General features: G+C 28.1%; 1 protein-coding gene across 1 annotated transcript in view; it reads left to right on the top strand.

The window, feature by feature from the left end:
• The window catches only part of LOC129960880 (uncharacterized), a 38,893-nt gene extending 32,940 nt beyond the window's left edge, over positions 1 to 5,953 (top strand). Inside the window, exons 6-8 of the mRNA XM_056074591.1 lie at positions 862 to 1,008; positions 3,394 to 3,521; positions 4,247 to 5,953. Coding sequence (XP_055930566.1) covers positions 862 to 1,008; positions 3,394 to 3,521; positions 4,247 to 5,836 — 1,865 coding nt within the window. The 3' untranslated portion in view covers positions 5,837 to 5,953. The remainder of the gene's footprint in view (positions 1 to 861; positions 1,009 to 3,393; positions 3,522 to 4,246) is intronic.
• Positions 5,954 to 12,781: the final 6,828 nt, after the last annotated feature.

Raw genomic sequence — 12,781 nt, 5'->3', positions numbered from 1 at the left:
TATGCCATTTAGTTTTATTTACAAAGTCCTCTAAATATGTTTCCTAAAAATGCAATATTTTAAGGATTGTTTTAAATTTTTACAGTTTTATTTAAAAAGTTTTCAGAATTATACCTCCAAAAAACCATAACATTTTACAGGATTGTTGCAAATTAAACGGAAACAAATGGGTATAAAAATTGTGCATCACACAATTTTTATACCCATTTAACGATACGTAAATAATGAGCTTTGTTTGATTGTACAGAATTCTTATTGAAGCAATACACCTTTGTGTCAGTTATAATCAAAAATATTTTGAATAATATTTGTGAATTCTTTGTTAAAATAATCTTTTTACAAACATTACATTTTCGTAGCTAAATTATTTCTTTTAAATTGTTTCACTTGGTACATGTCTTCTGATGACTTTCAATTATGAAGAAGTTGTAGTATTAACAAACCAAATCAATATTTTGTCTTTTCATGTCTCTAGGATTTTCCTTATTAAAATTCTAAAATTTTGTACATCATCTTTTTCATACATTTCATAATACTTTCTTAAAGTTTTTGTAAATGGGCCTTTTAAATAATTTACATTTAAAAATATAAGAATTTAAAGGCTTTGAATATAATCTTTTGCACTTTTTCAGTGATTCCATAAAATCCTTCTCTCTTTTTAAAAAAATCTAGTTTTATTATTTAAAGAATATATTTATCACTAATATTTAGGAAAATAAAAATTTTGCCATAGTTTATGCTGTAATTGATTGTTTTTAATGCTGTGCTTGAATGAAGAGCATATTTTTTATTTTGTAATGTTTCATTAAAATAATTTCTGGATTGAGCGTGATTTTTCATTTATTTGTTTTTAAATTTTAGGTACAGTTGTTGTGACAAAGAAACCATGCATGCATCCTGGCGATGTTCGAAAATTTCAGGCTGTTTATGTAAAAAGTTTGTTGCACATTAAAGATTGCATTGTTTTCCCTGCTAAAGGGCCACGGCCACATCCAGATGAGATGGCAGGTAACTGAAAGAAAATTATATAATATTTCTGGACATCAGAAACACTCTTAACAAAAGCAGTCCTTTAAACTCGAGTATTGTAATTAAAAAAAATAAGTATATTCAAGTTTCTACTCAAACACAACTTTATACTAATACTGGAAAATAAGAGTAAAATTTTCTTTTTTTCACACATTAATTGTTCGTGTCAAGGCTTTTCCAAATAAAAATTTACTGTTTTTTTCTTTTTATCTTTACTTTTAAACTTTTTTTCTTACAAAGAAACCTTATATATATATATATTTGTTCTTGATTAACTATTTAGTATCTTTTAACATTTATTGACATGAGAAAGTCCAAAAACTCTTTATTCAGAATGTTAAGCATAATTATGGTTGTACATTAATATAAATAGTACCCATTCTAATTTCTGGTTCAGATGCCAACTTCTAAACCGTATGAGATAGGGATTAATTTACAAATGGAAAAAAAGTTGCAAATACTGTAAATAATAATTTTTAATCAATAAATTTGTAAGTAAAAGAAATAAGAAATTAAAATTTTTATTTATGAAATGGAAATGTGAGTTCCTTGGTCCTATTAGTCATATTTAATAAATTAATCTTGACTATTTAAATTGATCATATTTGGTTGCAGAAGAGGGGATTTCATGTTTTTACTATTATTTACTTATCTTTGTTTAAATTATTGATGAATAAACAAACATATGTCCAGAACATAAATTCAAGTAATTATTTTCAAATTATTTATCAAGCAAAATTCACATGTAATCTATACTAGTAATAAAGATGAATGCGTATGTATCAGCACTGTACAGGACTGACTATTTGTCCTATAGCTATTAAAATTGGCAAATATATACCTTGGAAGTTAAAAATGTGCATTTCAGAGCAATTTAAAAAAAAATTTAATTAATTTAAAATGAACCTGAACTTTGAGGTTTTTCTGCAATATGAAATGCTAATATACAAAAATAGTTTTTACAACTGTTTTAAAATTCAAAGAATTATATTTTCAATTTTATCAATTTAACAGTCCTTCAAATTTGTCTTGATTTTTGGCATTTTTTTAAAAATGTGGACAATACATTAAACTGTTGACCTAGAATTTAAACTGTTTTTGTTGTTTCATCAAATATTTAATTGCTGGATTTTTTTTCCATTGATGAAAGCTGAGAAAGATAATTTCTGTTTAATATCTGCGTAGTTTACAAGATGAATTTGCAATGCCAAGAAAGAAGAAAAATAAACCATTCAGTTGCATTTTTAATAGTACTATGATGACATGAGACCGGTCTCCATTAGGAATGTTTATGTAAGCAATATATAAAACAACAGTGTTTTCATGTCTAAAAATTTGAAAGAATCACGAAACCGGCTGGGCGTTAAAAGCGACTTGTGAGTAAGTAAACAAAGTAATTAAACAAAAAAAATCCATTCTTCTTCATCCAAATTTCATATAGTTATGAAGTTTTAGATTTCATTATTTTAAATCCATAAATAGCCACCGCTTCCTCAAGGCACCTGCTTATTGACCGATCTTCTTTTAGGTAACCTTGAAATCATCTAAATGGATATTCAAATTTTCATAATTCAGTTAATTTTTGTGACTGTAGAAAGGACATTTTTATTCTTTATTTAGATGTTTATTTGTCAACAATATTTTACTAATAATAACAAATATAATCGAAATAATAAGCATAAAAATTTGGTCTTCATAATTTTTCAGCTGTGATTTTTTATTGAACAAACAATATAATTCTTTAAATTATTTAAAGCATCTTAGCACTTGTAAATATATGTTTAACTCTTTCACAGAAATTAGTTATTAGACCACAATTAAAACGAATATCCTATATATTATTTGATACTTCTGTAAGTTCTTTTTTTTTAAAGTAGATATGAAGTTAAACGTCTTGTTGACTTGTATTGTTTCATAGAAATTTACATTGCTGTGTTATTGCAAAATGTGAGGGTCTTGTTATGTATCTTAATTCACTTCAAATTTGTAACCTTTATTATTTTTTAGGTGTATGAACTTTATTTATAATTACTGTCATGAAATTGTTCAGTTAATTCTCATTTTTCAATCAGAAATATTTTTTGTTCAGTTTTTTTTAAAGAATTTTCTATTATTAATTAAGTTTTTATTTTGTTTAAGTTTCTGCCTGACTACTTTACAGGAGTAACTTTACTCTTACAACTTAATCCCTAGTTAATAATAAAATAAAAATTTATTTTTCTTTTCAACTCTCTATTATCTTAAATTATTTTGGAAAATTTTGAGGATTTCTCCTGATATAGAAATAATAATTTGAATACTTGTAAAATAAATTTAAATTTCACAGCAATTAATTTTATTTATTTTTTCTTCCAATTAAAATAGGTTCTTATTTGGATGGTGATGAATATCATGTAATGTGGATGAAAGAATTGATTTTTGATCGTGATAATTATCCTCCTATGCACTATGCTATCAAGGACAATGCTGAAGAACTTGACATGCCAGTAACGGTAAATATATTCTTAAGTATACTTACCATGCTCTAAATCAACTTTCGTAATCTAATGGAAAATAATTTATATATTATTTAACTTATAAGAATATGTCACTTGGTTTCCTGAAATCTGATTTTCCAATAATAATTTGTATTAAGGACAGATGTTTAATTTCACTATTTTTCATTTTTTAAGTATTAATATTGATAGTAATTCGGATTTTAAAACAAAAACGAAAAAGTATCTGCAACTTTAATCGTGAGTTTTATCATTAACTTCGGTGTTCTCTCAGAATACTTATATATATATATATTCTTTTATTATAGTTCTATCTGCATTTAATATTCATTCAGAGTTCTTAAATGATTGTTTGAAAATACAGTTAAAATATTTTTAAAAAAATTGATTAAACATAGAAAAAATTTTGTACAGCAGAAAATTGGATCATTGAAATGTTAAAATGATGTAAAAATTATCTTTGTACTCATATCATTTTGAGAAGTTATCATGGAAAGATGCCAAAATTTTTATTTTAAATTTTGAAAAAAAAAATCACTCCAAATGCAAATACCCACCCTCCAAAATATATATGTGATAAGTTTGGTAGTTCTTGGTCAGATAATTTAGCCTGTAGAAGGTCAACACCCAGACACGCACAAACATTCGTATTCATTGTAAGCAAAGATAAATATATATACTTTTATTTTAAACTCAATAATCTTAAACAATAATATTTTTAGATTTCAGATGAATTGGATCACCTGTGTAATTACATATTCAACGACAAAGTTGGTCTCATTGCAAGTTCACATTTAGTTTGGGCAGATCAAATTAAGCAAGGCATTTTCAGTGATTTATGTATTCACCTTGCCAAACAGTACTCCCTTGCCTTAGATTTTGCCAAGTCAGGAAGGGCAGTTCCAAAACTCCCTGAAGACCGTGTGAACAAGTATCCTGACTTTATGCAGAAACTTGATAGAAAGAAGACATATTTATCACCTAATGCCCTTGGTATCCTCTTTCGCAGTTGCAAGAGATTAGAATTAGGCTTGGAAACTAAACAAAATGAAATTTGTTATAAATTGGACGAAGCTTTAATACATGAGAAATGGGATAAAAAGTATAAGAAGTCAGCTTTGAGATTTTATAAAAAGTACTGTGATAAAATAGATTATTTTCTGAAAATGTATAACTTTGAAAATGAAGGACAGTTCTTAGCTGGAGTCCTAGTCAATCCACCAAAGTATTATGAAGATAGGCATGATCTTAATAATATCATGGCACTTATTAAGTTTGAAACACAGTGGATCTTTCGAGATTTACAGAAGAAGTTTTTCGAAGAATTTGGTGGAAAGCCACATGATGAGAAGTATACCGATGAAATGCTGCAGAAAGCTAGTGCATGGTACATGGCTGCCTACAGCAAAACGGAAAAGAAGGGTTCTCATTTCTTTGGATTTCCTTGGGCTGTTTCAGATGTCTTGGTGGAACTAAAAAAGAGAAACCAGCATTTAAATCAATCACCAAACACAGCTTCCAAGTCCCTCTTGGAAGAGATTATAGATAAAGCATTCTCAAAAGACTTTAAAATCCTTGATGCTGATGCTGATACAGAAGTAATATATGAAAATCGTATACCAGTTCTAGATGTTGCCTTTACAATACTTAAAAAATGGATCAAGTCTCATAAGGAATATTTTTCAGATCCCGATATTGAAAATGTTGAAAAATACATTGAAAAAGAATATAATGTCATAACAACGGATATTGTAGCTGAAGGTCCCACATTCATAGAGAAACTGAAATATGACATGGAACTTAAACGAGCAATTTCTCCTGCTCACAATGTAATTGAGACAATTTTGCATGTAGCCAACCTTGGTATTCAGAATCCTCAGAATCAACTTTTTGATATTAGAGGAGAATTGGGTTTACTGGCTTGGGTGACGCTTATCAAATTAGCATGTACTTGCAACCCTCAGTACCTTGGAATGGCAAATGAAAAAGGTGAATATGCCAGTACAATTTTCTGTAAAGACAACATAATTGACACATTTATGTTTTTCCTGTTTGAAGAAGACGATATTACCAACGCAAAGTTCACTAGTAAAGTGACAAGAGAAAGAGATTCTTTCTTGAAATTCCTAAAGCAGCAAGCAAAATTAAAAAATGTTGAATGCCGTATTATTTATGATAAACATCAAGATACTTTCTTAAGGTTGAGTGTGCAAGGAACTAGGTATTTCATTGAAAGATTAAAAGGCTTTGTTGTCATGGATGAGTTTATTCATGCTGTGATTTCTAATAGACCCTTTTTTTTCGTGGGCTAAATAGATATTTTGAATTTTCAAGAAATGTGACATTTGTATATGAAATGTATTTATAGACATTAAAACTATAAAATTCAACACAATTTATATTCGATTGCTGTAAGAGAAAAAAATGCAATTGTTAGCTGAATTCTCATTTAAGAGTTTTTATATTTGTAATTCTCTTAAAATATTTTGGAATTTCATCATGATAATTTGCATCAATAAAAAAAATTATAATTAATGAATTCAAGTAAAAGATTTTATTAAAATAGTAATTAGTGTTAACTTATCAATAATTATATGTTAACTAATATTGTTCAAGCTTGTACAATTTGTATTTATTATTATTATTATTATTATTTTGCTATTATTTGGGAAGTAGAACCACTTAGATTATTAGTAGAAGACATGTAGAACTACTTAATGTTGCAACGTTCTAAACAACTGTGCAACATGTTAAATGTTTAAAAGATTGTTTAATATTTGTGCAAGTGCTTGAATTTCTATGTTGTGTATAAATTGATGTGAATGATTAGTTATATTTGCCTGCTACCTACTTATAACTGTTATATAAATGTAAGTATCTGTATCTTTTGACAATACATATTTTCTATATGTGCATATGTGCTGTTTTAAACTGAAATATTTGAATAAATCCCATATTCTAAAAATGTGTAACTATAAAATTCAACACAATTTATATTCTATTGAGTAAAAGAAAAAAATTGTAATTGTTAGCTGAGTTCTCATTTAAGGATTTTTACATTTGTAACTTTCATTAAATATTTTGGAATTTGATCATGATAATTTGCATTAAAAAATTGTAATTAATGAATGCAAGTAAAAGATTTTATTAAAATAGTAATTAGTATTAACTCATTAATAGTTATATATTAACTAATATTGTTTGAGCTTGAACAATTTGTATTTTAATGTTATTAGAGAAATAAATTCCATGTAGTCTACTTAATGTTGCAAAGAGCTAAACAACAGGGTAATGTATTAAATGTTTAATATTTGTGTAAGTGTTTGAATTTCTATGTTGTCTGTAAAATGACAAGAATGATTAGTTATATTTGTCTGCTACCTACTTATAACTGTTATACACATTTTAATGTCAGTATCTATCGACAATATATATTTTGTGTATGTGCTGTTTTAAACTGAAAAATTTGAATAAATTCCATATTCAAAAACTGTACTTCATTCCCCCCCCCATATTAATTAAAAGTGAAATATTGTTTTGTAGGGATTTTTTTTTTTTAAATTTACTAATGAACTTTACCTCATTTTAGAAGAAACAATTCTGGTTTTTTCTGAAGATCTTTGACTTATTAAAAAAGAATAATAAATAATGTTATTAATTTGTATCTACACATTGTGCATATTCTCAGAGCCGGCCTTCTCTATGAAGGGGTTCGGGTGCAAGAAACCATTTGGGGCCCTAAATTTTTTGCAATGTAAAAGGAAAAGAAAAGAAAAAAAAATACAAATATGAACTCATATTATTATTGCATGTTTATTTAATGTTTGATTTTTATTTTACTATTAATTACTTCAGGAAAATTATAATTTTTTTGCAATTTCTTTTTCAATGCTTAGTATGACAGGTGCATTTAATCGTTATGCACACATGCTTAACCGAAGACAATCCTTTATTAATTTTAATTTGCTAAAACAGCTCTCAGCATTTATTATAGCAGTTTTAACACAGTTAATACATTTAGAAATAAATCACTGTAATTTTTAATTAGTATATACTGCAATATGTGTTGAGTGCTATTTACATCCCTTTTATTCAAAATCAAATCCCGTAGCAAAACAATTATTTGTATTAGTATTTCATCTATATCGTTATTATACAACGTTACAAAATTTTTGGAAAATTTTTCTAATTCATGTTTTTCTAAAGTTTTTATATCAGTGATTAATTTGAAATACTTTAAAATCTATCATCTATCTGTACAATAACAATATCAGTTACAGAGTTAAAAAATAACATCTTAATTCCTCAATCGGGTTTTCTATAATTTCATCTTCTGCTAATAATCGAAATATAAATTTTTGCTTTTCCGAATTCGTTTTTCAGGAAAATGTTCTGAAAGATTCAAATTACGTACTATCGCTCTTGCTTCGTTTAAAAATGTTAAATGTTGTTCTTAAATTTTAGCTTTCAGTTTTAATTTTATTGACTAAATTAAAAGCCCAATCCAGAACAATTGTTTTTACTTGAATGGTTTATTGATAGTGCTAATTTTGGACAATATTGAACCCATACTATTAAACATAAAATAAATGCTACTTCTCGTATTGAATCCAATATACTTTTAGTTTCGGGTATCACTGTATTATTGTTATTTGTATCAATAAATTCTTCTAGGGCATTAGAAGTTTTTTCAAACTGTATATACACTGCTTTAACCGCATCTATTTTGGCTTCCTAAAGAGTGCCGCATAATGTTTAAATGTTTTTGTAGAATTTCCCATCTTTTTGAAGATGCAGAAAAGTAAGTAATATAAACGTTGCAATATCCAAAAAAATTATAATATATACTGCTGAAAGCGGCATGACAAATTAATAAATTAAAAGAGCGTCATAGACAAGGCACACAAATTGCCTGAGGGCTTAGAGCAATTATTCTAGATTGTACACTTTTATATTTCCCTTTCATGATGCTACCGTTGTCATATGCCTGTCTACTACTATCCATAATATCTAAATCAAGCTCATTTAATATTTCCAACAGAGCTTTTGCTAGTCCTTCTCCAGCCACATCAGTTACTTTAATAAACTTTATAAATGACTCATTGATACTTCATCTTTTCTCTTCAAAACTTGCATACCTAATAAAGACTGAAGTTTGTTTTTTATGAGAATTATCAGAAGTAGAATCCATTTGGATTCTATAATTGCATGGCTATTTTTATACCGACGTTAATTTTTTTAAGAACTTCATTTTCTAATGCAGGAATAATTTATTCTTGTGATGTAGGGGCTAAATCTTGCACAATTCTATTTTTTGGAATTTTTTATTCTGCTTATATGATCCATAAACACAGAGTCGTATTTACTTAATAATTCGATTAAACAAAAAATTTCTATTACTAGGCGCTCCTATTATTGCATGGTTTCCACTAAGTGGAAGATCATTACACGTTAAAAATAGAATCACATCTGCAATTCTTTGAAATAGCAATTTAAGTCATTCTGTTTCCTTATTTATATTAACTTGATTTATTTTATCAACAGTGAAACTTAAATTTAGTCGTTTCAGTAATTCTTTCCAAGCAATAAATTAATTAAGTGACAAATAGAACGCTCATGATCTTAAATTACAGATGATAACTTTCTCCAATTGTTATAGAAATTTATAAATCGTGTAGATTTCTAAATTTTTCATTTCCTCTGGAAAATAATGTACAGCAAAAACAAAATACCGAGTCTTGCGTTTTTGAATAAATCAACCAGCTGCGAAGCTGTATTTCACCATTTTGCACATTTTTTTTTTTTAAAGTAGTAAGTAGTGGAAAATGTTCTACATTCAGCATTGTTAACAAAAACTCCTTTGTGTTGTACAGGTCTGTTTTTAGCACAAAACATTTTTAATTTATCAGTTATAATGCTTGGTCATAAACCTGAATCACTTATATGCACTTGATCAAATTTGTTATTGCCATTTTCGTCGTTATTTTCTGATTCAATCATATTTGTATAAACATATGGTTCTTCAAAGATTTTCATACTTTCTACACTTTGTAAAGAATTTGGCTCGGAAATCTCCAGAAGGTAGATGGCAGCACTATCAAAAATGTGATGACATCATACCGGAGTTCGTTGACCAGACGGAGATTTTTTTTTTCGGCGGGAGTCAGCATGGTGTTGTGCTATGTGATGCTGTGTTGTGTTAGGTGGTGTTGAAAAAAAAAAAAAAAAAAAGGCCTTGATGCCTTGTGACGGTGTTCTATCTTTTGAATTAAGATAATGGTCTTGAGAATGGATTTACAAATATTGTAATGTATGAATTTCCTGTTGTTTATATGTTGTGAATGTTTTTTATGTTATGTGTTTTATGTTGTGTGAATTGTCTGACTGTGATTTTATAAATAAACAAATTTAAAAGACAAATTTAGCCTATTCAATCGACTGTATTTTCATGATATCACAACTTTCATTGCACGATCCTGTAGCTTGTGCGGAACTTTCTACGCAAGTTGAAGCTTGAATTGTAATTTCTGAAGTCGAAGCCATTTCATTTCCAGAATTACTTTAGAGAAAAGAAAACAGATTTGCATATGACTTTTATTCTTTCTATTTATATGGCTTTTATTCTTTTTCCTTTTATGCTAATTTTCTTTTTTTTCTAACCGAGTCTTAATACTGAGAGGAATACTTCCTTGGCATGGACATGATTAGATCGAACAATATTAAACATTTTATAGTATGAATTATAAAAGTAATATATGCAATCTAACCTAGTAGGTGAGGTAAATGACCGTACTTTATGTTTATAATATATTGTACACTTGCGCTAAACTGTAATATAGTTGTAAACTTCGCATATTTCAAAACCCATCAATTGTTCAAGTTGAATTTCTTCCTCACTTTTTTCCATTCCGCCATTACCGTTCAGAACATTATTTTAGTTCTTGATTATATTCAAGAACTCAAATAATCCTTATCGCGGGGCCTCGGTGCATTGCATAAGTCGCATCTCCCAGATGGCCGGCCCTGCATATTCTAGAACTAATATTGCTTGTAAAGAAATTCCTGTTGGCAAGCTCGAAGTCAAAGTTAAATTTTCTTCTCTAATTGCTGTAAGGAAAAGTAGCTCCCAACCCTTCTTTTATTTCTTCTTCTAATTTCTTAAGTGGTGGTAGAGAATGCAATTGGTGAAAACTTTCGAACAAGGTAGTCGAAGTTAGGAACTGGAAATAACTTTTTAACGCATAATTTCTAAATATTTGGAGCTGTTGAAAAACTGTCAGTGCAGAAGTTCATAAAAATAAGATAATATTTTACCCAATTTCAATTAAAAAAATTATCCTCTATGCATGAACTTGATTTGAATTTCCTTCTTATTTTCAACATTTTGCAAAATTTAAAATTTCCTCTCTTCCCACCTAAATTTTCACCAACTAGATTTTAAGTTTGTAGATAACTTATATGCGAACTCGAACAGTGCTTTCATTCTTTGTATGACATAACTCTTCCATATTGAAGTCCGGTCAAAATTACCTTAGTAATTGTGTTACCACGGGTAAAGGATTATACGTATTCTTTAGATTCTACAGACTGATTAATAAAGATGAGAAATCGATATAAAATTGTATTTTTATAATTCTTATAATAGTGAGTAGTTCAATAACTTGAGTTGACTCTGACGATTGTGGTGAGAAGACATAACAATTAATCTCTTTAAACAATTAAATACTGATTTTTCTTTTCTCTTCCTGCAGTTACATTTTCGGTTGGAATAGTCTGTACCACAACATTATAATTAAATTCAACTTGTTTGTTTTGTTCGCAATTTGGTTTTGAATTTCAAACTCATTGATATCTTTATTTTATATTTTGGTTTTTATTTCTTTTTAAAATTTTTTAAAGAGTTCTTTGTAATGTTCAATTTTATACAATTTCAATATACTATGAACTTAACGTTTATTAATTATTTCTAGTTTGGATAATTTCATTTGTCTTTTAAAAATAGCAGCATTGGCGGACTCTGAGCGGTATATATCTTCTTCATAAATTTCGTTTTCCCATCGGAAAATGTTTTCTTGATAAGATAGCTTCATAAAAATTAACTTTGGACTTTTCTTTTTTGGTTTTGTATATTCTTGACATAATTAAAACTACAAATATAGTGGATGAATAGCTCGTCGCTGAATTTTTTATGCTAAAAGCATAAAAAGAATTGCTATCAGTCTTTTTTTATCTAATGAAAGGGATACATTTTGAGTGGAATCATTCAGAAATCAAAATTACCAATAATGAGAAAGTATTATTCTTGTTGAAAAGTATCATAGTCACTCAAGACGAATACTTTCATTTTCAGTAATGTAAGATTACTTATTAGATCAGTGATGATAGTATCACAACAATTTTTGTAAATCAAAGGAAACATTCTAAATGCTGTAAGGTATAAATGGCAATTAAATATTTAAGTGAGCCTTTTTAATTTCTGTTTGCTTATTTTTCTATGGATTTAAAATTGGCGTCAATCTGTGCTGATTTGCATTGTGGCACGACTTGTTCTCCAAAACGATTTTGGAGCACCTAGGAATCATCCAAGTTAAAAATCTGAATTTGCAACAGTTGTCTTCCTAAAGAAGCCCGTTTGAGTTCTGTTTATTATTATTATTAAATCCATGGGGAAAGTTCTGTGTTAAAGCACACTTCGATCTATTAGTTTTTGTTATTATAAAACAGCAACAGTGGCCAAATATTTCTGAATAATTTGTTAAATGAATACAAGATAATCATACAAGAAGAATCACGCATTTGGCAGTACACATAACACAACAACAACAATTAATGCTCAGTATCCTCAGAAGTTAAACTACAGAACACAAAAATACAAATTATGGTGAAATTGTTTTATTCTCAACAGTTTTTGAGTAACGCAAGTTAAAGACACAGTCAAAGGATGCAAGACTATGAGCTCTTCCCTATTATTAAATTCTCGAATCAAGTCTTGTCTTGATCCACTTTGGACTCCCATCGTTCAGGTTTCATTTCGGTCTTTTTCAAAAATTAGGCATTTGAATTCTTGTCTGCAAATATATTGCAGACCGGGGGTAAAGAGGATATAAATGTCTCAAGTGCCAGTTTTATGGACCACCACTAGAACAAAACATTAAGGGATTGATATTATTTTTTAAAATGAAATATCATGAAACGGCTTTAAAATAATCTGGCACCATCTATACTTATTAAACCACACATGATGACTTGGGGTAGGA

This window comes from Argiope bruennichi, chromosome X2 (assembly GCF_947563725.1).
Source record: "Argiope bruennichi chromosome X2, qqArgBrue1.1, whole genome shotgun sequence".
Lineage (NCBI taxonomy): Eukaryota > Metazoa > Arthropoda > Arachnida > Araneae > Araneidae > Argiope > Argiope bruennichi.
Note: the sequence above shows the minus strand (reverse complement) of the source record. Positions and strands in the feature narration are given on the sequence as shown.